Source organism: Schistocerca cancellata, chromosome 2 (genome assembly GCF_023864275.1).
Source record: "Schistocerca cancellata isolate TAMUIC-IGC-003103 chromosome 2, iqSchCanc2.1, whole genome shotgun sequence".
Lineage (NCBI taxonomy): Eukaryota > Metazoa > Arthropoda > Insecta > Orthoptera > Acrididae > Schistocerca > Schistocerca cancellata.
The window spans coordinates 768,191,024-768,215,726 of record NC_064627.1 but is presented as its reverse complement, the minus strand read 5'-3'; the positions used below and the strand labels follow the sequence as shown (position 1 = coordinate 768,215,726).

The 24,703-nt window shown below is 45.2% G+C and overlaps 1 protein-coding gene across 1 annotated transcript in view; it reads right to left on the bottom strand.

Moving 5' to 3' along the window:
• Window positions 1-24,703, bottom strand: part of LOC126158394 (agrin-like) — a 422,061-nt gene that overhangs the window by 273,363 nt on the left and 123,995 nt on the right. The window contains exons 7-8 of the mRNA XM_049916440.1: window positions 19,377-19,491; window positions 7,746-8,003 (exon numbers count right to left, since the gene is read on the bottom strand). Of these exons, the coding sequence (XP_049772397.1) occupies window positions 7,746-8,003; window positions 19,377-19,491 (373 nt within the window). The remainder of the gene's footprint in view (window positions 1-7,745; window positions 8,004-19,376; window positions 19,492-24,703) is intronic.

Sequence of the window (24,703 nt, the reverse complement as noted above, 5' to 3'; positions counted from 1 at the left end):
ATCATGAAACATAACCTTTCATCAGACGAGACATTACGACTACCCCGAAATAGCGCGTTTATCTTCGACTGGAACTTAAAAAATCGTGCGGTTCGTCGTGACATGTATTTCACAAGTTCGTGGAACGTGGCTGTAGGAAGAGGGTGCCAACCGTCGACGCATACGTAAACTGTTCTCATGGATTCAGAGAACAGGTTTTCTGAGCCCCGAGATGGTACTCCATAGGACTGCTGTTCACCAAGTTTTGATCAACTGTAATTCCCCATCATTTTCCTGAAATGACAATAACGCGAAAATGGGATTACAGTGCCACAATTAACCTGGTGAAATAAATCATATCTGGCAGGTAAGGTACCAGCCTTGAAGAGATGAAAGTGACCAATAGTTATTTTCATACAATTAATAAAATGTTCCGGGCTATTACGCCGTGGTCGAATTGATTTCACTTTAAAATCCAACGTTTCGTCCCCATCTGCGGAGGACATTACCAAGCGGGATCGTAGCTTTGGTGAATGTCCGATTCACATCCTCGCTTGCTACTGAGTACAGCAAGATTTTCTCGGCTGGGTCGGGGATTTTCCCCGCTAAGGGACTGGGTGTTGTGCTGTCTTCATCATCATTTCATCCCCATCCGGCGCGCAGGTCGCCCAATGTGGCGTCGAATGTAATAAGACCTGCACCAAGTCGGCTGGACCTGCCCCGCAAGGGGCCTCCCGGCCAATGACGCCAAACGCTCATTTCCATTTCCGCAGTAAGATTTCGCTTCCGCGCAGTGGCGTGACGTCACATGTTTTGAATACGCGAGCCCAGTTGGCCATTGTCGACTGCCGTCGTCCGCTGTTGCTATCGTCCCATGGTGGAAGACTGATACACTTCTTCTTCAGCACCAGAATCCAAATGCCATTCAATTTCACTATCTCCTCCCTCCTATTGAAATTCCTGGGGTGTTTTGCAATCTCTATGACTTCTCTGTGTAGCCTTTCAACGTGTCCGCTTGTGGCTGTCGGTACTTGAGGCCTATCAAAATGAATGTGGTTGTCTCCCTGCTGTAAGGCATGTTCCGCAACAGCTGATCTGTCAATCTCCCCTCTGCTGCAATTTCCCTTGTGCTCTTCGAGTCGTTTTTTGACAGTTCTTTTTGTAGTACCCACTTGCGCCTCCCCACAACTATATGAAATCCTATAAATTCCAGCTTTTTCCAGCGGTTGGCACGCATGCTTGGACGATTTTAGGTGATCTTGAATCTCCCGTGTAGGTGTGTAGATTACCGCGATGTTCCGCTTTTTTGGGATTTTTCCTCTGCGTTCAGTCTCGTCCTTACTGAATGACAGGAAAACTTTCCATTTCACCGGCGCTTGAGCGTTGCTATAATTTCTACGCGGTGGTCTTAACGCTCTTTTCGCCTCAATGAACGAATAACCATTCTTGAGCAATGCATTGGTGAGATGTTTTAATTCTGCATCGAGCAACTCTGGTTCGCAGATTTTTCTTGCTCTATCCGCCAACGTTCTTATGATGCGTCGCTTTTGTTGTGGGTGGTCGTTCGAATCCCGATGTAGGTAGCGGTCTGTGTGCGTGGGTTTCCGATAAACCCGCCTGCCTCGTCCTCCTTGGTAAACTGAATCTGAGTCGGACTGATCCAGTTCAGATGTTCGTCAAAACGATCTAGTTCCTGTATTTTCATAAAGTTCAGAATTTTCTTGGTTGCAACATTCATTGCTGCGAGAAGGTGTACCTGATTCCCGCACAATTACAACACTGTTAGCAGCAGTCAGTGCACTTTTCGTGTGAGGACAGCAGGTAGGTATTCTGAAACACAACTCTCAAATTTCCAGGAAACCAAATGACATTTGTTGGTATCAGTTAACCCAAGCGCGTCACATTTATACAACACACCATCAGCTAGCAAATGTCTCAGGATCTGCTCTGACGGCTCTCTAGCTACCAAACAGCTCTACAGTCATTAATCCGGAACAATCACCGAGAAAAACAGAAAAACGGCAAGGAGAATTCCCCGACCATGCCCAGGAGAGCACCTCGAATTCTCTGTCTTCCGTTCTGTACGGTTCATCACGAAGGATCACCTACTCTCGACTTTTGATATACACAGTGAAAAGCGCCGTCTCCGTGCCGGAGGGCACACAACCCCGCCATACGAGGCCTGCAGGCCAACCGCTCCATTTGTGAGGTCCAAACCGCTCCACGATTTTGTTTCAGCCAGTCATAATGAGGAGCAGAATGTAAGCACTGCTCATTGTCCATTTACTGCACCTGTTTGCAGCATTTCTGAAAGATGCTGCTTCCCGGAAGGACATAAAGAATCTTTTCTGCAATGGATGTTAGAGACGCCATTTCTCATGGGGAAGGTACCCTCCCTGTAATCCCAGCATGTAGGATCCGGCCACAACCAAATTAGGAAGATGTGGGTAGGCGCAGCTCGTAGTTAAAGGCTTTGAAGCAGAGCCGCCCTAAAATATTTATCAATAATTTATTACAGAATTTGTTTTACCCACGAATAATTGCGATCAACTCGAACAGTCGACGGGTGTACTGCTGGCCCGTAGTGTTCAACGGGCACAATATTTCGGCGATCAGACGTGTCGCCATCGTCAGGTGCGCTGACGAACTGAGCTCCTGAGGGCGGGCGGCCGTCTTAAATCCCCTCCCCTCGCAAGGCGTTCTCTCCGCGGCCCGTGCCCAGATGTTCAGATTCACTATCGAGACCGAAGCAGAAGGAAGATTACTATTCCTGGACGTCCTGGTCAAAAGAAGACTGGATGGCACCCTGGGCGCACCATCTCGGACGCAGAGAGTCTGTCCCAAGAGCTGGAACACCTCAAAACCGTATTTCGGAAAAACACGGGTACTCGGAATGGCAGATAAGACGCGCTCTCCGACACACCTCTACAGTACAGCGTGTGGAGACGGAAGAAGTCACGGAGAAAGAGATAGCCACTGCCTATACACCGTGTAATGGCGCACTATCGGGGAAAATAGGAGGAATATTGAGGAAACACCGAGTAGGAACTGTCTTTTGCCCACCAAATAAAACGCGAGCATTATTGGGAAGTGTCAAAGACGATCTCGGTTTGCAGAAGGCCGGCATATAACAGATGCCATGTCAATGTGGGAAGACTTATATTGGACAGACAGTGCGCACCATCGAAGATCGTTGCCGAGAACACCAGAGGCACACTCGACTTGGGTACCCCAACAAGTCGGCGGTCGCAGAGCACTGTTTGTCCGAAAATCACGAAATGGACTACCAACATACCAGGGCCTTGGCTCAGACATCTGAATACTGGGACAGCGTCTTTAGAGAGGCTACCGAAATTCATACCAGGGACGGACTCATCAACCGAGATTGCGGCTACAGCCTCAGCAGGGCATGGGAACCAGCATTGAGTCTAATTAAAAAGGCGCTCAGCAAAGGAAACGACCGGGTGACTGGGGCGGATGAGGCAATTACACCGACGCCACCACAGACGCCGACGCCAGCGTCTCGCCGACCGTTAACGCGGGGGCATGGACCGCGGAGAGAACGCCTCGCGAGGGGAGGGGGTTTAAGACGGCCGCCCGCCCTCAGGAGCTCAGTTCGTCAGCGCACCTGACGATGGCGACATGTCTGATCGCCGAAATATTGTGCCCGTTGGACACTACGGACCGGTAGTACACCCGTGGACTGTTCGAGCAAGAAATACGCTGAAGAAACTGAAGAATCACAACTATAGTCAACGTTTTTGGAGCCGTTGTTATCGACTGACATTTTTCGAACAGGTTGTAGCCAGTCTTAAGACTGCGTCTTGAAACGCCCTTTGGCTCAATGTAGTACAGGCTTGGGGGAGTGGCTTCTAGAGAGTACATCTCTCATGGGCTTCCTGAAGGTTCCACTAGCAGAGCGTACGGGTGTTCTATCAACTTCCACACGATTTTCACGTTCCACTGCCTACATCAAAAGCGAATGAACAGTGTGGCTTAAAACTTCGCTATTGAATCCCTGTTTCTGTATGTCTCTATTATGCTCTGGTGCGTCATTAATTCACGTTTAGTATTAGTGTTTTAATAGTGTTAGAGGTAGTTTTTTGTCTATGTTACTGGCAGTTCTATACGCTATAGGAATAAATTTGTAAACTGTCTCCCTGGAAGCACTAAAATACGGTAACATTGTCGTTATCTGTCGGAAGTTTCACGAATGAATACAGGAAATAATGACCTGTTACCTTTATTAGCAAGCTTCTTTTTGTGAATATATTGAACCTGAGCTCTAGTAAGTTTTGTTTCCTTGCAAATAACTGCAGCATGTGAGAAAACAGCTCAACGTGAATGCAGTATGAAATTAATTAGGCAAAAATTTGGAACATGAGCTTGAAAAACTGCTATTGAGTCGTCCGAATTTTAACGAATAAGTTATAAAACATTTTGCAGCGCAGAGGGGAGACGAGCTGATTTCATCTATAAACAAATGAATGAAGTTAAGCAAAACGTGCATTAGTAGGAGATAAGAAGTAGTTTATTTGTTGTAACTACCTAGTTAGCCTATTAAAAGGAGGGCTTAAAATTGGGCGGTAAGATGTTTCTACACTATCAGATTTCACAATGCTTTAGCACAAACAAATCGTGCTAAAAATGGAGCATTTTGGAGAGATCTTTAATGCAGTTTATTACTTAAACTACCTATTTTCGTATATCAAGTGTAAATTCGAATTCCAGCGAACACAGTATGCTAGCTTCGGAAACATATCAACATGGCGGCTGCTCGATTTGTTTCTATCAGCCAATGACAGCACAAGACCCGTGACGTCACGGAAACATCACTGTTTCGTCTCGAGAATTAACAAACGTTGCGGACTGAACAAACACAAAACATTAAATGTCTCAGGATTAGATTAGAATACACGAAAAACAGGAAGCATGCATCGAAGCGAACATACACTCAATAAAAATCTCTCTCTTTTTTATTACGGTTTCTTGTGATGAAGTGTCAGGAAATGTGAAGTCATCAGATAAATGTGCCGCCCATAGGGTCTTACTGTGGATTTAGCTTTTGGTGTTAATTAGTAGTCTGTTGTGAAAAGGAAGGAGGATACATTGTGTCAGCTTTTGCTAGAGTGTGATATTGGCCCCCATATCTAAAATCTTGGCTATGGTGATAGACTTACTTGTAGTATAACCCGGAGTCTAGGTTAGTTCAGGTCGGCGAATGTCGCAGCCTCCTCCAATATGGAAATCATGAGCCACGCCTGGATTTAGGGAAAAAACTGCCCATCATCTCCAGCCTGAAGAAAAGTTCCTTTCCCCTGCAGCCGGGTATTGGCCCAAGTGGTTATAAGTGAACAGGGATAGCATACGTGGATGGGCAAGAAGTGACATGTTCTGATTCTGCCAGTTGTGACATGACGGACTGTGTTTATATGTGAAAGAGAAGGATAGGATGCAAGCGGCGGTTGAATGGCGCACGCACGATGACGTGGAGGCTGGACGAGGTGTGTGTGTGTGTGTGTGTGTGTGTGCGTGTGTGTCGGCTGCTGGCTGGAGCTTGGGTCCGAGCGCTAACTTGTGTCAGCCTCGTTGTAGGCGCTGACTGCTGCAGCCAGTCGGCTGCGCCACGCGTTTCGGTCAAAATTGAAACCGTGATACACGGACATGAGGTCAGCTCAGCCGTTGAATGCATAATGGTAGAGAATTATTGTTCGCGTTTGCGCTCATACAAAGCAAACGGGTAACCATACAATGAAGGACGATACATCGTATGAAAGAAGGGAGCACTACAATTCTGTCAGTGTGCAGGTATTGTTTGTAATCATTGTATATAAAAAGATACAGCATCGAGAAGTTTTCCTGTAAGCGCCAATCAGGAAAATAATAATAATTTCTTTAAAAATTAATGAACAATGAATATCGGGAAATCAAATTGTAGCTCTTGGAGAGGCGCTTTTACTGGTACATACACATGATTTATAGCTTAATTAATTCGGCAGTGTTTTAATTAGAATTAATTGAATTTTGTTATAAAATTTACCGCAAAACAATTACACATACAACAAGGCAGTATGTACTGGTGGAGGTCGTAACACACAATTTACAATCTTAAGTTATTAAGATACATAATTTTTATTGTACGTTTCTTTTGTTTGTTATAAATTTTTCTAGTTTCGTTCATACCTAATTTACTATTAAATATACATAAACTCTGAGTGGTGCAGCGAAAAGAGCAGTAAAAATGTGTTAGGGATTCTTTACAATTTAATACGTCATTTTAGACTATAGTTTCAGTGCACAGCTAATGACGCAGTCAAATCAGTCATAAGTATTCTGTATCAAAAGATGTAAGTAAGGCTGGTGAAACTGTGAAGCTCATTAGGTAACGCCCAAGGGAATTTTGGGAGGGGATGGATCGAGGCTGTATAAGGGCACGGCCATCATAATGTGGGTAGAGTTCAGTACGGCCTGGTTGCGGCACGACCTGTGCTGGTTGGAGAGTGTTCTGTGCGGCGTGGTTGAAGCAACACCCAGGTCAGGCCGAACGGCGACTCCAGCTACGCATGTTTTACAAAGAAAAAAGTTTTACGTGTAGTCCAGTAACTGGACTTAGAAAACTAAGGGCCTAGTCAGGTGTCTGATTACTTTATTCCAAGTGACCGTCTGCACTTGTAATTCTCGTGGAGTGTGACTTTTTTGGCTCTATTTTTGAACACTGAAGGTAGACTTTGTTTCAGTTTTACCTGTGAGAGATTCTGATGATTTTTACCACTGATCGGTACTTAGAAATTAGTGTTACGCTTCGGTTTGACCCTAATAAGGCGCGTGTTAGTCTACGGTTTATTGTCCTGCAATGATTAGCGATGAACATAGTTAATGATTAGCAGCACTTTTTAAGTTCATTAATATTTTACATAGAGAGCTTATCTGCCGCTTTATTGGGGGCTCGAGTCCCTTTCAACGATTTACTGAAGTCGTTGGTTCCACCAGTTTTCGAGTTTACGTGAAAATTTAAAAGGCGATAAACTTTTGTTACTGAAAATTGAAATATCATAGTTTCGGGTCGTCATTTCACGTAATTTGCACTTGGATAATGTCTAGTGATTAATTTTTTTTACAGCACTATGGACAGTTTTATTTCATTATTTCAGTTAATAATGTGCACGGGAAAGGAAAACTGAAATTATCATAAAAAAATGGTTCAAATGGCTCTGAGCACTATGGGACTTAACATCTATGGTCTTCAGTCCCCTAGAACTTAGAACTACTTAAACCTAACTAACCTAAGGACATCACACACATCCATGCCAGAGGCGGATTCGAACCTGCGACCGTAGCAGTCGCGCGGTTCCGGACTGCGCGCCTAGAACCGCTAGGAAATTATCATCCCCATTGAAGACAAAGAGAGCTATACTGTTTAATTTAAAGTTCAACATGTTTGTTCCTCGTAACGGTGCACAGTGTAGCGTATTAACCTTGTGGTGCATGAATTTCACTGCAGTGGACAACTTATAATGTCAATTTTCTGGCGGTTTTAATCAGCCATGAGGCTGCAAATGCATGCAGGACACAACACTAGTAGGGAGTGCCGACTGTAGTGAACTGTGTGCGTTTGCAGCCTCGGGACTGACTGCAAATGCCAAAGAAGCGACCATAAACAGCTGTCCTCTGAAGTGGACGCTGTGCGCGACATGGTTAAGTAGGCCTACTGAGTCTGTTGCGGACGACACCAGAGAAAGAAAGGCAGGAGTGGGCCTTTGACTTACCAGAGGAGGAGAGCTGGTCCTGGCAGTCGCCGAAGAAGAGCAGGTGAATGTCGGCGGCGGCGAGGCAGGCGGCGCGCTGCAGGTGGCACACGCTGGGGTAGGTGCGGCCGTCGGAGCCGCAGGCCGGCTCGCCGCGCTCGCACGCCTCCACGCACACGCACTCGCCCGCCACGCACTCCGCGCCCGCCTCGCACGACACGCCCTCGCACTCATCTGCGGACCAAACAAGAGGCCGGCGCTCGGTTCCCCGTGCACAGTCTGCGGCAAAAGTGACAGGTCTGCCGGGCTGCAACTCGACCCCGATACTTACCACTCGCAGCCTTAGTTGATGTTTCCTGTGGGATAGTTAATTAAGAGTAGCGATCCGTTCCAGCTTCGCACTGTACAAGTATCTTCGGCTGGGCGATTTGTTTGGCGAAGTGGTAATCCATCCAAACATACACTGAAGAGCCAAAGAAACTGGTACACCTGCCCAATACCGTGTAGGGTCCCGGCAAGCTGGCAGAAGTGCCGCAACACGTCTTGGCACGGACTTGACTAATGTCTGAAGTAGTGCTGGAGGAAACTGACACCATGAATCCTGCAGGGCTGTCCATAAATCCTCAAGAGTACGAGGGGATGGAGATCTCTTCTGTACACAACGCAGCAATGCATCCCAGATATGCTCAATAACGTTCATGTCTGGGGAGTTTTGGGGCCAGTGGTACTCAGAAGAGTGTCCCTGGAGCCACTCTGTAGCAATTCTGGAAGTTTGGGGTGTCGCATCGTCCTGCTGGAATTGTCCAAGTCCATCGGAATGCACAATGGACATGAATGGATGCAGGTGTTCAGACAGGATGCGTACCTACGTGTCACCTGCAGAGTCGTATGTAGACGTATCAGAGGTCCCATATCATTCCAACTGCACACGCCCCACGCCATGACAGAGCATCCACCAGCTTCAACAGTCCCTGCTGACATGCAGGTTCCACGGATTCGTGAGGTTGTCTCCATATCCGTACACGTCCATCCGCTCGATACAATTTGAAACCAGACTCGTCCTACCAGGCAACATGTTTCCAGTCATCAGCAGTCCAGTGTCGGTGTTGACGGGCACATGCGAGGCGTAAAGATTTGTGTCGTGCGCTCGTTAAGGGTACACGAGTGCGCCTTTGCCTCCGAAAGCCCATATCGATGATGTTTCGTTGAATGGTTCGTACGCTGACACTTGTTGATGGCCCATCATTGAAATATGCAGCCAATTTGCAGAAGGGTTGCACTTCTGTCACGCTGAACGATTCTCTTCATTCATCGTCGGTCCCGGATCTTTTTCCGGCCCCAGAGATGTCGGAGATTTAATGTTTTACCGGATTCCTGATATTCATGGTACACTGGTGAAATGGTCGTACGGGAAAATCCCCATTTCAGCCCTACCACGGAGATGTGTGTCGCATCGCTCGTGCGCCGAGTATAACAACACGTTCAAATTCACTTAAATCCTGATAAGCTGCCGGCCGCGGTAGTCTAGCGGTTCTAGGCGCTCAGTCCGGAACCGCGCGACTGCTACGGTCGCAGGTTCGAATCCTGCCTCGGGCATGGATGTGTGTGATGTCCTTAGGTTAGTTAGGTTTAAGTAGTTCTATGTTCTAGGGGACTGATGACCACAAATGTTTAGTCCCATAGTGCTCAGAGCCATTTGAACCATTTGAACCTGATAAGCTGACATTGCAGCAGCAGTAACCGATCTAACAATTGCGCTAGACGCTTGTTGTCGTATATAGGCGTTGCCAATCGCAGCGCAGCGCCGTATTCTGCCTGTTTACATATCTCTGTATTTGGATACGCATGCCTTTACCAGTTTCTTTGGGGTTTCAGTGTATTGTAAAATGCCTATTTATGCGTATACGTGTGTGTGTACGTCCCACATCTTCTCCTAAACCGTTCTACAGAGTTCAGTCAAATTTGGTACACACTTCCCTTCCTGCCAGCCAAAAATCACTGTGGGGGACGACCCACGTACCTGTCATAGGTCGGGAGATATAACGTCAGAAACACTGAAATGCATCAAAAACTGCGGCATTGTGCATGACGTTTTAATTTATTACTTCTAACTCTACTCGCAATATACACTGATGGGAAAGAATCGCAACACAAAAAAATAGGTAATGTGGAGTAATGAAATTTCTGGAATACATTTATTTAGGTAAAATATGTAAGTGATTAACATTGCAGGATAAGAGATTAATGTAGCCGCGAGATAAGCCACACTAATGTGAAATGCTGGTACATTAATAAACGGTGTAATCGACAGTGTGTTGAATGCAAGCATGTAAACGTGAATGCAGTTTGTTGTACAGGAGCCGGATGTCAGTTTGTGGGACAGAGTTCCATGTCTGTTGCACTTGGTCAGTCAGTACAGGGACGGTTAATGCTAGTCCTGGATGACGCTGGAGTTCTCGTCCGGTGACGTCCCGCATGTGCTCGATTGGTGATCGCGCAGGCCGGTGCAACATGTTTTCACTCTGTAGAGCATATTGGGCTACAAAAGCGATATGTGGGCGATCGTTATCCTGATGGAAAACGTCCCCTGGACTGCTGTTCATGAATGGAAGCGCAACAGGTTGAATCACCAGACTGAAGTACAATTTTGCAGTAGGGATTCCTTAGATAACCACGGGAGTGCTCCTCTCATCATATGAAATCGCATCTCAGGCCACAACTCTAGGTGTAGATATAGTGTGTGTGTAGCACTAAGCCGGCCGGAGTGGCCGTGCGGTTCTGGGCGCTACAGTCTGGAGCCGTCGACCGCTACGGTCGCAGGTTCGAATCCTGCCTCGGGCGTGGATGTGTGTGATGTTCTTAGGTTTATTAGGTTTAATTAGTTCTAAGTTCTAGGCGACTGATGACCTCAGAAGTTAAGTCGAATAGTGCTCAGAGCCATTTGAACCATTTTTTCTAGCACTCAGACAGGTCCTCAACTGGCCTCTTTCTAATCAACACACATCCATCGCTGGCACCGAGGCAGGACCAAATTTTGATCAGAAAACACAACAGATCTCCACCATGCTCTCCAGTGAGGTCTCGTTTGATACCACTGAAGTCGCAAATGGCGGTGGTTTGGGGTCAGTGGAATACGCTCTACAGGGCGTCTGCCTCGGAACTTTCCTTGAAGTAACCGATTCGTAACAGTTCGTTGTGTCACTGTGGTGCCAGCTGCTGCTCAAATTGCTGCTGCAGATGCAGTTATGATTCGCCAGAGCCAGAGCCGTCTCGGTAATGCCACTTGGCCATCCGGAGCCTGGTCTTCTGTGACCCTACATTATCGTTACTATCGCTGCCCTCAATCAAGTACAGTGGCTACATTCCTGTCAGGTCTTTCTACAGTATCGCGCAAGGAACATGCAGCTTCCCCTGTTTTACGACCTCGTTCAAACACAATGACGTGCTGAAAATAGCCTATTTGTCGCCTTAAAGGCATTCTTGACTAACATCAACTCACCACGTCCAGTCTCAAATGTAATTAACGCTCACGACCTTTACAGCGTGTATTGAAAGAAAACCTGATTTGCATCCTCATAGTGGCGTTACTAGCGCCACTAACGCCACTCGTATGCGACTTGCACGAAATTTAAGTGGACATCCTCTTTCCGATGTAGAAACACGTCTACCAATTTTCGTTTATGGCGCACAACTCCTTCTTGGTGTTGCGATTTTTTCCGTCAGTGTCTTTCGCTGATAGTATCCAAGTACACCGCTGAAAGTATCTACACAAATACATCAATGCGCGACACATAGTTCAAGAGATATGACGTAATAAACAGTAAGATAAATGAAAATTGCCGCATCATGCATGTAGTTTTAATGTTTCTGTTCTTTACTACTTACACACTCCCACAGTCAAGTTAGCTTTAGGAAATCCCAAACACCTGGCGGCACATTTGACAGCTTTCAACTGTGAAGATCAAGCAGCTATAGACGAAAACGATAGCCGTCTAGAGAGCTATGAACAGGTGTTGTCACAGAGACGTTCACAAAATCGCATTGTAGAAACGCGAAGCAGCTGCCCCCAGTGTACAGAAACTACCTGCGATCTTGTTTTTTGATTTCAATACGTTTCTTCATTATGCATATTTTTTTGTACGACTGTTTCAAAAGATAAAATGTGTTTTCACCGATACATGGAAATGAAATTTTTTCAGACTTCACTATAAGTAGTGTTACTTTTTTTTCGTTTGTAGTAGAAAACTGACAGCATGAATACCCAGGCAATGCCAGGTTTGTCAACTAATAAATTAGGCACCCCGGATGGGGTGGCCGAGCGGTTCTAGGCGCTTCAGTCTGGAACAGCGCGACCGCTACGATCGCAGGTTCGAATCCTGCCTCCGGCATGGATGTGTGTGATGTCCTTAGGTTAGTCAGGTTTAAGTAGTTCTAAGTTCTAGGGGACTGATGACCTCAGATGTTTAGTCCCATTGTGCTCAGAGCCATTTGACCATTTTTTTTTTTTTTTTTCTCGTGACGAACGACACGGGATTGTCTGTAAACTACTACTTACCCGTTCGCTGTTCTCGTGAGTTGCGACTGCTTTTTAAGGCCCAGTTGACTTTTAATTCGATGGAGTGGCAGCTGCACGAAAGTTTCTTACCCAATTCAATATTGTTCCACGAAGAGGAATTGGATATCGCGCCTGAATCTTGAAATGGTTACGAAAGGCGCGTTTCCCGCACACGACAGATTGGCCATTGCAAAAATGGCACGCCACTGCGAACGCACGTCGTTGCTTCGATCAGTACCAGAGATGTACACATCGCGCTGTTAACCTGGTCACCTGGTCACGCTTGCCTGTTAGCCAGGCAGGCAAGCTGCCGCACGTTAGTAGGTTGCTTTACTTCCATCCAAGCCAAGCTGTGCCCAACCCAAGCAGGCTACGGGAGTCTAGCTAATCTGCCCGTCTCGTCGCTGTGCCGTGCTGAGTAGCAGTTTATTCTGTAGTGTTACGAGTAGCGTTTGGAAGTTCATAGAAGTAACAGAGTATTACAAAACGTATGTCAATGAAATATGTATTCATTCCACGTCATTGCAGGTCAGAAAATGGCGGCGTTTATTTGCCCCTTTCTTTCCTTAATCCAGACTTATTTATTTATTTCGATATGGACGATTTTCTCTGCAACTTCATCCTCTTTCGACTAGTACTGCGTATTTCAATTCGAACTATCAGCAGGTCACCCCTAATACACGATTTCTGCAGTGATGAGAGCCATTTCTGAAAGTCGAGATCCTTTGCACTTAAGGACCTGAAGATGTTTATAATAGTGAAACGCCAACTAAAGTAAGGCTCTGGAGGTTAGTTTCTGTAACTTTAGTTCACAAATGTAACCACTGATATACCAATTTTAATTTTTTTTTTCAGGATGTGTATTGAATGTTCATTAATTCATTCTAAGTGCCCCAAATAGTTCATTGTAAATTACCCAAGTGCTTTTTACCAGACACGAAGTCCGGTTTTCTTATTATGTTAATCTAAAATGTACATGTATGCAAGAAGAAGTTTTTCTTTCATACTAAGCTTTCTTTGCAATACGTTGCGTACAACTGGAACGTGGTTTTTAATATCCACTGAGGCATATTTTTTTTCCTTTTTCAATCAATGTATGCCCTAAATTTAGAAGGCCTATGTACTGCTAAATGTCGTCAGGTGCTTAGCAAACATTTCCACTAAGTGTTTGTCCTCTTTACAAAAAGTTGTAGACAGAGGAAACTGCTGGTCAACTTTACAAAATCGTCGTAACACACTCGAGGTTGACGAATGAGTGTTTAGTAATATTTTTACACAACTTGTATTGCAAGACACCACCAGATTTATATGGAGCTGCCTTACAACTACACGACACATTTCCCCTACTGGACTTAGGCTCTGTTTCGTGACTGGAATATACTCCTCAGTTCATAGTTTCTCCTGAATCTCCTTTAAGCGTCGTTTGTTCATTTTGCTGCTCCCACCGTCATGATAAATGAGCCGCAGTGAAACTACTTACGCAAACACAAACCAGGCTGTTCTGTAGTCACGCTGGATTGACAGAGAGCCACCTGCTGCTGGGTGCAGCAGGCTGAACGGGTTCCGTGAAGCTTGCCAGGCTGGCGGAAAACCAACCTGGCCTGCATTAACCACTGTCTTTAACCACTCTTGTGTCTCCGTTGCGGCAGGTTGAGCTGTTTTAATGATTGCGGCGCAGATAGGGGCAGGTAGGGTGGAAGGTGAATTTTTACACTTCTCATCAGTGCAACGTGATGATTGACCTTTATATGGGATAAAATTTGACACTGCATAGTACTAATAGACGCCTCCACCGCCGCTACAACTTGTTTTCAGGGCGCGTTTTTCAACTTTAAAATAGTCAAAAGAATGTGACACGGCCTGTATGTCTTTTGAGCCATCAATTCAGAAAATGTCACAACAGTTTGAGCTCAACCACTATATTCACTTGGCTCGACATTGGCTATCCTACAATAACTCCAGTTTTTGTAGAAAAAACAAAGATACGATCGTGAAACGTATGTTGAGGATAAGCGGCACGTCAATTTTTCCAGCTGGTTCCTCATTCCTTATGAAGTTCGCCCATTGTGCTCTTCCTTCTAGACATTCTCACAACGCGTACAGAACATCCAATCACCTGAGAACCACATTTCCAAAAGAGGTCTCCTTTCTCAATGATGCAACAGACACTGAAATTCTACTCCAGTCGTGTCTTTTAACAACTGAATCACTTCCTGAATCCCACAATTGACAGTTGTGTTAGACTTTCTTACCGATTTGACTTCCATTAGGACCAAGTTTCGACAAGGATCTGGGGAAGCAACAATAATATACTTCTTTCTTGTCAATAGGCATTACGTATTCTTGTTGCTGAAATATTCTGTATCACAGATCATCTTTTCATTGTAGATCTATAGAATAAAACGTACATCTAATCTAATCAAGTAAATGCAAAGATGAGACCTTAGTGGAACGAGGATCACAAAAACTAAAGTAGAAACATTTGATATGACCCCGTAGGCTTATTTTCAGATATTCACCTCCCACAAACTGGTTTCAAAAGCACATAGACGAGACAGCTTCAGTTTATAACGGAGCAAGAATATAGCCATTTCAGTACCTCGGCGAAGAATGCAGGAAAAGTTATCTGGTATGACGAGACAGGATATATACTGGAACAATACGATAGCGCCCACAAACGAGTGTTCTAGGTACCTGAAAATCAACACATTCAAGTTGACGTAATAATGCATCTAAAAGGGGTTAATGTATGGTATAGCAGATACCGTAGCAAGACGGAAAGGTAGCAGCTCACCAATAATTCCTGATTTCCGTTTATTCAGTTCACTTGCCCCTAGTTTTCTTTAGTCATTTATAAGGCGCAGTCAAGTGAAAACGAGACGGAAAAGTAGTAAGTAAAATGAATATTATTTCAACAGAAATCGCTACAACAGTTAATACATCCATCCCACTGTTAGACAAGATAGTCAATGGATTCCTGGAGAAATGTTTGCAGCTGCCTACGGAACCTTGATTGTACTCAGGCGCCCACATGTTGCCAAGGTTTTGTCGCCTACCTTGCAGAACTTTCGCTGGGAAGCCCTCACACGTCTTTCATAGAGTCTCGATATCTCCCCATGCGATTTCCACATTTTTGAAGCTCTGGAGAAAGACACTCGTGGCTGTCGATTTGCTTCGGATAAAGAGGCGCACGCTTGAGTACATTCACGGTTCCGTAGGCAACCGCAAACATTTTTCTGTGAAGGTACTGACCCTTTCGCACAATGAGACAAATGTATTAACACACATAGCGATTACTTTTTAAATAATAAACAGTTTAATTATTATTTTTCCATCTGTCTCGTTTTCGTTTGACTGCTCCTTATATTTACTTTTTAGAACTCATTCACTGACCTATGTATTGGCTTGTGATTTTGGTGGTCTACAGAGCTACACATTCGTCGGAACTACGTTCGTACTGTATTTGTGTGTCCTATTATTTATTAATACGCTCTAGAAGGCGCCTGAAGATAGGATGTAATTACCGGAAATTCATCTGGAAGACAGTTAATAATTTTCAAAGAAAGAAATGTATCGGCAAGAGAACTAAATTAACAGAAGTTGATGTGCAATGTCTTCTGCTGTCGTAAATTTCCGTTATGATTTTTTTGAACTACAAAGAATTTTTACAAGAAAACAAATAATTATCTGAATCCTACAATCGTTCAGTATGTGTTATAATACACTCCTGGAAATTGAAATAAGAACACCGTGAATTCATTGTCCCAGGAAGGGGAAACTTTATTGACACATTCCTGGGGTCAGATACATCACATGATCACACTGACAGAACCACAGGCACATAGACACAGGCAACAGAGCATGCACAATGTCGGCACTAGTACAGTGTATATCCACCTTTCGCAGCAATGCAGGCTGCTATTCTCCCATGGAGACGATCGTAGAGATGCTGGATGTAGTCCTGTGGAACGGCTTGCCATGCCATTTCCACCTGGCGCCTCAGTTGGACCAGCGTTCGTGCTGGACGTGCAGACCGCGTGAGACGACGCTTCATCCAGTCCCAAACATGCTCAATGGGGGACAGATCCGGAGATCTTGCTGGCCAGGGTAGTTGACTTACACCTTCTAGAGCACGTTGGGTGGCACGGGATACATGCGGACGTGCATTGTCCTGTTGGAACAGCAAGTTCCCTTGCCGGTCTAGGGATGGTAGAACGATGGGTTCGATGACGGTTTGGATGTATCGTGCACTATTCAGTGTCCCCTCGACGATCACCAGTGGTGTACGGCCAGTGTAGGAGATCGCTCCCCACACCATGATGCCGGGTGTTGGCCCTGTGTGCCTCGGTCGTATGCAGTCCTGATTGTGGCGCTCACCTGCACGGCGCCAAACACGCATACGACCATCATTGGCACCAAGGCAGAAGTGACTCTCATCGCTGAAGACGACACGTCTCCATTCGTCCCTCCATTCACGCCCAGCTTCATGGAGACGGTTGCGAATGGTCCTCGCCGATACCCCAGGAGCAACAGTGTCCCTAATTTGCTGGGAAGTGGCGGTGCGGTCCCCTACGGCACTGCGTAGGATCCTACGGTCTTGGCGTGCATCCGTGCGTCGCTGCGGTCCGGTCCCAGGTCGACGGGCACGTGCACCTTCCGCCGACCACTGGTGACAACATCGATGTACTGTGGAGACCTCACGCCCCACGTGTTGAGCAATTCGGCGGTACGTCCACCCGGCCTCCCGCATGCCCACTATACGCCCTCGCTCAAAGTCCGTCAACTGCACATACGGTTCACGTCCACGCTGTCGCGGCATGCTACCAGTGTTAAAGACTGCGATGGAGCTCCGTATGCCACGGCAAACTGGCTGATACTGACGGCGGCGGTGCACAAATGCTGCGCAGCTAGCGCCATTCGACGGCCAACACCGCGGTTCCTGGTGTGTCCGCTGTGCCGTGCGTGTGATCATTGCTTGTACAGCCCTCTCGCAGTGTCCGGAGCAAGTATGGTGGGTCTGACACACCGGTGTCAATGTGTTCTTTTTTCCATTTCCAGGAGTGTAAATAACTTTCAATAAAAATATTAAGTCATGTCATAGAGTGAAGTGACACATATAAGCTGAAATTATCAACTTTTATGCATTCCATACTTCACGTATCTAGATCCACATTTCACTCCTCAGTGTTTGTTAGATGGTTCATACAACCACGTTCAGATTATATATCGACCGTTCCACTCTCGTGTAGGACCCGGGAAAAATAAACACCTGAATTTTGCCGTGGGAGTTCTTTCTGTTCTTATTTTATTACGATTTATTAAATTTGTATAACAGTGGTCACATTTGTGAACTTAAGTTACAGAAACTAGGCTCCAGAGCCTTACTTTAGTTGGCGTTTCACTATTATAAACATCTTCAGGTCCTTAAGTGCAAAGGATCTCGACTTTCAGAAATGGCTCTCATCACTGCAGAATTCGTGTATTAGGGATGACCTGCTGATAGTTCGAATTGAAATACGCAGTACTAGTCGAAAGAGGATGAAGTTGCAGAGAAAATCGTCCATATCGAAAAAATAAATAAGTCTGGATTAAGGAAAGAAAGGGGCAAATAAACTCCGCCATTTTCTGACCTGCAATGACGTGGAATGAATATATATTTCATTGACATACGTTTTGTGATACTCGGTTACTTTTATGAACTTCCGAACGCTACTGGTAACACTACAGAATAAACTGCTACTCAGCACGGCACAGCGACGAGACGGGCAGATTAGCTAGACTCCCGTAGCCTGCTTGGGTTGGGCACAGCTTGGCTTGGATGGAAGTAAGGCAACCTACTAACGTGCGGCAGCTTGCCTGCCTGGCTAACAGGCAAGCGTGACCAGGTGACCAGGTTAACAGCGCGATGTGTACATCTCTGGTACTGATCGAAGCAACGACGTGCGTTCGCAGTGGCGTGCCATTTTTGCTACGGCCAATCTGTCGTGTGCGGGATACGTGCCTTTCGTAACCGTTTCAAGATTCAGGCGCGATATCCAATTCCTCTACGTGGAACAATATTGAATTGGGTAAGAAACTTTCGTGCAACTGCCACTACATCGAATTGAAAGTCAACCGGCCTCAAAAAGTAATCGTAACTCCGGAGAACAGCGAACGGATAAATAGTAGTTTGCAGACAATCCCGCGTCGTTCGTCACGAAAAAAAAAAAAAAAATTGTTCAAATGGCTCTGAGCACAATGGGACTTAACATCTGAGGTCATCAGTCCCGGCATCACACACATCCATGCCCGAAGCAGGATTCGAATCTGGGACCGTAGCGGTCGCGCGGTTCCAGACTGAAGCGCCTAGAACCGCTCGGTACAGCGGACGACTCGTCACGAAAATGTGCCCAAGCGCTGAACGTGCCACGCATCCAAGTACTCCGTGAAGCATTTGGTAACCGCATAATTTCCAGACGCACTTGTGTTGAATTGTCACCTTACTCGCCTGATTTAACAGTGCCACACTGTTACCCAGGGGGTTAATTGAAGGCGAGAGTGTACTCCGACCCGACCTGCCGAGAGGCTTGCAACAGTTGAAAGATCGAATTCACGATAACATTTTCATAATTTCTCCAGTAGTTACGAAAGATGTGTTCAAAAACTGGGTGTATTGTGTAGCCTCGAATGGTCGTCGTTTTTCCGATGTACTGTTTCAGAAATAAACTTTAATAAGTCTTGCACCTTATATAAAAAGTTCAACATTGTGTCGCAACTAATTTGTGTGTTACTGTAATTTTAATCGCCTGAACCTTATGAAATACCCTCTGGTACAATCCACGTTGTATATTTCGATCCATAAAGCAACCACTTCAAGACGCATGTTCAAAATTGCAGCTAAATTACAGTACTGTTAGGATCGACCAATGGAACTTACTTGCTGAACTATTCGTCAATAAAATTACTAATATGTAGTTACGTGGAGTCGTGTGTAGAATGAGAAATGACACCTCCAAAGCATAGAGTGAGTTCCTGGGAGGGGTCGGATGCTCTCTGACTCGGTGAGGAGTGCGGATGAAGCCTTGGAGGGATGTGACGAGTACAGGAAGGTGGCTTACCGCACTGTCCGTCGTGCGCCACGGAGACGGGCTGCTGCCTCTCGCACGACGCCTTCTGCAGCTCGCACAGGCTGGTGTAGGTCGCGTTGTCCGTACCGCACACTGGGCTGGGCGCCTGAGCAGAAACACAACATTACAACTTCACTTCTGATTTCTCACAAGGGCTCTTGTTCTAAAATTTCATTTGTACACAACCGTAATGATTGTTATAAACGGGTATTTCCTGAAAATTAATTTCCAGCGAGAGAATTTGTCCCGAAAGGCGTTCGTAACGCTCCTATACCCTCAAGTATTACGATCACATCCAAGAAACGACGCTTCCAGGGCGTATATCGCGAGTTGCATATGTCACTTGAAGTAAACCACCCAAGTCGTACGGAACGTAACAAATTTAAACCAACAAACATTAGGGCTTTTGTAGAGGATGTTTAAAGCAACAAATTGAGGATCGGAACCCATGTCTGGCTGACGTGGAACGCGTCCCATGAAAAGGCAGCTCTTGAAATTTCCACCATTTCTCATAGAGTAAGTTTGCAGCACTTAACATTGCACGAGTTTTCATCTGTTGTCTTTGTGGTTAGGAATGGAGCGCTTCGCGGCATGTTTTCGTAGTGAAAACTAATTACAAATGTGATGAATGTTATGCAGAGACTGTTTGCAAAATCCATCGACCCGTTTGATCAACGTAACCTATATCTATATCTATACTCCGCAACCTATATTACGGTGTGTGGCGGAGGGTGCTTACTGTACCAGTGTCACTTTCCTCTTTTTCCCGTTCCAGTCGCATATCGTTAACGGGAAGAACATTTGCTGGTAAGTCGCCGTGTGGGCTCGAATCTCTCAAATTTTATCTTCATGGTCTTTTCGCGAGATACACATAGGAGGAAACAATATGTTGGTTGACTCTTCTAGGAATGTGTGCTCTGGGAACGTTAACAGTAGACCACAACGTGATGCAGAACGCCTCATTTGCAGCGACTGCCACTGAAGCTGGCTGAGCATCTCGCTGATGCTTTCGAACGTACTAAATGAACCTGTAAAGAAATGTGGTGCTCTTCTTTGGACCTTGTTTCCTTTGTCAGTCCTATCAGATACGGATGGCGTACTGACGAGCAGTATTCAGGTATTGGTCGAACGAGTGTTCTGTGATCAAGTACCGTTCTTGATGAACTACATTTCCTAAGGATTCTTCCAACTAATCTCAGTCTGGCAACTGCCTTACTGGTGGTTAATTTTATGTGGTCATTCCACTTCAAATCGCTCCGTACGCAGGCTCCTAGGTATTTTGTGGGAGTAACTGATTCCAGTGATTGTTCCGCAATTTTGTAATCATAGTAGAGGGTCTTCCCTTTTTTTTGTATTCGCAGCACTTTATATTTACTTACGTTGAGGGTCAATTGCCACTTCCTGCACCAAGCATCGATACTCAGCAGATATTCCAGCATTTCATTAACGTTTTCTAGCGTTGGACTTCTCTGATACGACAGCATCATCCTCCAAAAGCCTCATGGAACTTCCGATCCACTTAATCATTTATGTGTGTTAATGGTCCAGTAACACTCTCCTGGGGCACTCCCGAAGTTACTTTCACGTCTGAGGATTTCTCTTCGTTCAGAATGACATGCTGTGTGCTGTTTTCTAGAAACTCTTCAATCCACTCACATACTTGAACTGATATTACGTGAGCTTGTATTTTGTTCATTAGGAGGCCGTGCGCGACTATATCGAAAGCCTTTCGATAGGGAACACGTCATCGACCTGGATGCCTGTATCTACTGCTCTCTGAGTCTCGTTGGCGAACAGAGTGAGTTGCGTTTCAAACTACCGTTGCTTTCGGAACCCATGTTGATTCCTACACAGGAGATTTTTAGTCTGCAGAAATGTCACAATACGTGAGTATAGAAAGTGTTCAAAAATTCTACAGCAGATCGATGTCAGAGATATAGGGCTATAGTTTTGTGTGTCTATTCGACGACACTTCTCGAGAAAGGAAACGACTTGCGCTTTTTTACAATCCTTAGGAACTCTTTGCTCCTCAAGGGACTTACGGCACACAGCTGCTAGAAGAGGGCCAAATTCTTGCGCATATTCTGTGTGGAACTGAACTGGTATCACGTCAGGTTCAGTGGCCTTTTGCTCTTTTGAGCGATCTCAATTGCTTTTCCATCCCTTGGCTTCTTATTTCGATATCTGTCATTTTGTCGTTCGTGAAACGATTTACAGGAGAAACTACAGTATGTTTACCTACGTGAAACAGTTCTGGAAAAAGACGTTTAGCATTTCGGTCTTTTCTGTGTCATTCTATGTTGTAGTCGCAAAGTGTTTTTGGCATATGGCTTTGAACTGTTTCGTGATTTAATACAAGACCAGACCTTCTTAGGATTTTCTGTCAAGTTGGTAGCTTTTAGTTTCGTATTCGTTATTAAAGCGTACTTTCTGCTGAATGACTCAGTGAGTAAGCAAAATTGCAGAATTTTGTGCACAGAAAATCCTAGAGTAATTATGAAGAAATCATTACAGCCACAACGAGTGTCAGTGTGGTGTGGTATCTGGACTGAGAGAGTAACTGAGCCGTACTTCTATGAAAAAAAACGCCGGGAACGTATTAACAGTGGACGGCGAACGCTACTGCAGTATATAAAACGAGTTTTTGTGATCTGATCTGGATGTTTGAATGCTGCAGAGGTTTGGTTTCAAAAAGATGGTACAACCTGTCACACATCGATTGCAACAATGGACCAACTGTGAGAGACAGTTGACAGTTGATGATTGGAGAGACAATATCACAGTTACAGGTAGTCTGCGTAAACCATTTACGTTGGCCACTGATGCATCGTGTATACAGATGGTATTAACTCCTTCAGCACCAGCTAAGGCCTGAAGATGGTGCGTTGAAGCTCCGAAACTGGTAGCCGTAGAATAAATGACATAATAAGGACGGCTGTTGGTGTTTCATTTTCTTACAATAGTGAATGGCCGTAGTCCTGCAGACCTCCAGTCACAAGGAAGGACATACAGAAAATTACGAGAGAGCTTTCCTCTGCGGGTAATTTCTCGCAAAAGTGACTTGAACTGGGCGCTCAGGTCTTGTGATACGACAGAATGTGATTTCTTTCTGTGGGGGAATTTGAAGCCTCGTGTTTCGCCAATAAACCGTAATCACTTCCAGAGTCCAAGGCCGATAAGCAGCGTGTAATTTCAGAACGAGAGATGCAGTTACGTAAGAAAGAGAGTGTGCCTGAAGAAACATGGAGGGCTTTTGAGTAATATCACATTTCATACATAACCACAGGTAGCATTGCATTAATATGTAAATTACTTAATTGCAGGAATAAATTTTTATGTTATTATGCACTCAAAAGTTGCGTTTTTTATGGGACATTCTTTACTACCTGCACTCCGACAGGGGTTGCCCAGCGCGCAGGTGTTGCCCGGTATAACTTCCACCCTCTGTAATGTAGGTGGGTGACGTTTCCGGACAGAGGTTGCTATCCTCAATTTTATCCTCAACACACCCTCTAAAGCCCCTCGAAGTTTGTCGGTATCGTTTTGTACACGCTGTATAACAGGGGTTGTCAGTCGGCACTGTGCGCTCATTGCTCTACTGTCGTGGATAAAGGAAGCGACTTATTTTGTAAAGCAAAAAGGGGTAATCGTCAGCTTTCAGATAAGGATGGGGGGGGGGGGGGTTGGGGGAGGGGAGGACATTACATTTGAGACAGGTAATTTCGTGAACTGTGTCTATGTTGATAACGTATCGTGGATGGAGCAGTGACACACTTGTGAATAACCATTGTGAAAAACATGGGCCTACGCGCCTGATACGGACGTTTATACCACGGCTCCCACCGAGGCCTGTAGCCTTGCTGTATGTAAACAGTTCATAGTCCAAGCGGCAACCAGAGCTGCATTTTTTTGCAACAGATTAGATAACCCTGCTGCATATGGAGCTCTGTTGCCTATGGATGATGTCTGTGTTCATAACCAAGATACATACATTCAAATTTACCTTTGCTGTTTCACAGGATGGATGTACGTCAGCTTATGCAACTAGAGCTGCTGAACGCACTACATCTTTTACTCGGAGAAAAGATGTTGGAGGGTGCAACGTTATGATCTAAGGAATATTGTCATGAGAGCACGCTGCATCAGTTTGGTTAAGCTGTCCTCCTCGAACGTCATGATTCTCGTTACATGATGAGGAAGTGCGACGTTTTAATAAGGTAACATACAACTAGAAGTATTGACTGAAAACTGGAAGAGCACTTCTCTGGTACCTAAATTCCTGTAGTCTTATCTGACTGACTTTCTATATTCAGATGTATTGATGTTTGATATACATACCATAAAGCCATGTTACGTATGTGGTAGATCTCACAATGAAAACCAATTCATGTAAAGTCATGCAGATAACATAGGAGTTTGTAACAGAAGAGAATAACACACCATGACAACTGATATGAGTACAATTGCTTTAGATTACTGAGGGGAAAGAGAGATGAATAATACTAAAAATACAAAAAATTTTCTGCTTATACGGTGTCTTCCAAAAGGTACCGGTGAGGATTAAGTAATAAGTCGTTAGGACAATATCGCTTGACAGACAGTCCGTCGTATAGTACAGAACCTCCCCCTGGAAACAGACAAATATACATGTAGATTATGATATTTTATGAAGTCCTCTATGATTTTGTAAGTTTTTGCATTCTCTGATGCGAAGGTGGTGACAAACCCATTTCACAAAGCTGCGTGTCGATTGCAACACCATTTCCACAAAAAGTTTATGTGATTCGAACCACATTCTAATGATGATCGTCGGAAACTCTCTAAACCAGTGGTCGTCGAACTGTGGCCCGTAGGCCGCATGCTGCCCGAACCAAATGCTCTTTTGACCCGTAGTTCTCAGCCGTATTTTGTAATGACTTGCATCTAGTTACTACACTATGTGATCAAAATTATCCGGACACCCCTAAAAACATACGTTTTTCTTATCAGAAGCATTGTGCCGCCACCTACGCCAGGTACTCCATATCAGCGACCTCAGTAGTCATTAGACATCGTGAGAGAGCAGAATGGGACGCTCCACGGAACTCACGGACTTCGAACATCGTCAGGTGATTGGGTGTCACTTGTGTCATACGTCTGTATGCGAGATTTACGCACTCCTAAACATCCGTAGGTCCACTGTTTCAGATGTGATAGTGAAGTGGAAACGTGAAGGGACACGTACAGCACAAAAGCCAACAGGCCGACTTCGTCTGTTGACTGACAGACAGCGACAGTTGAAGAGGATCGTAATGGGTAATAGGCAGACTTCTATCCCG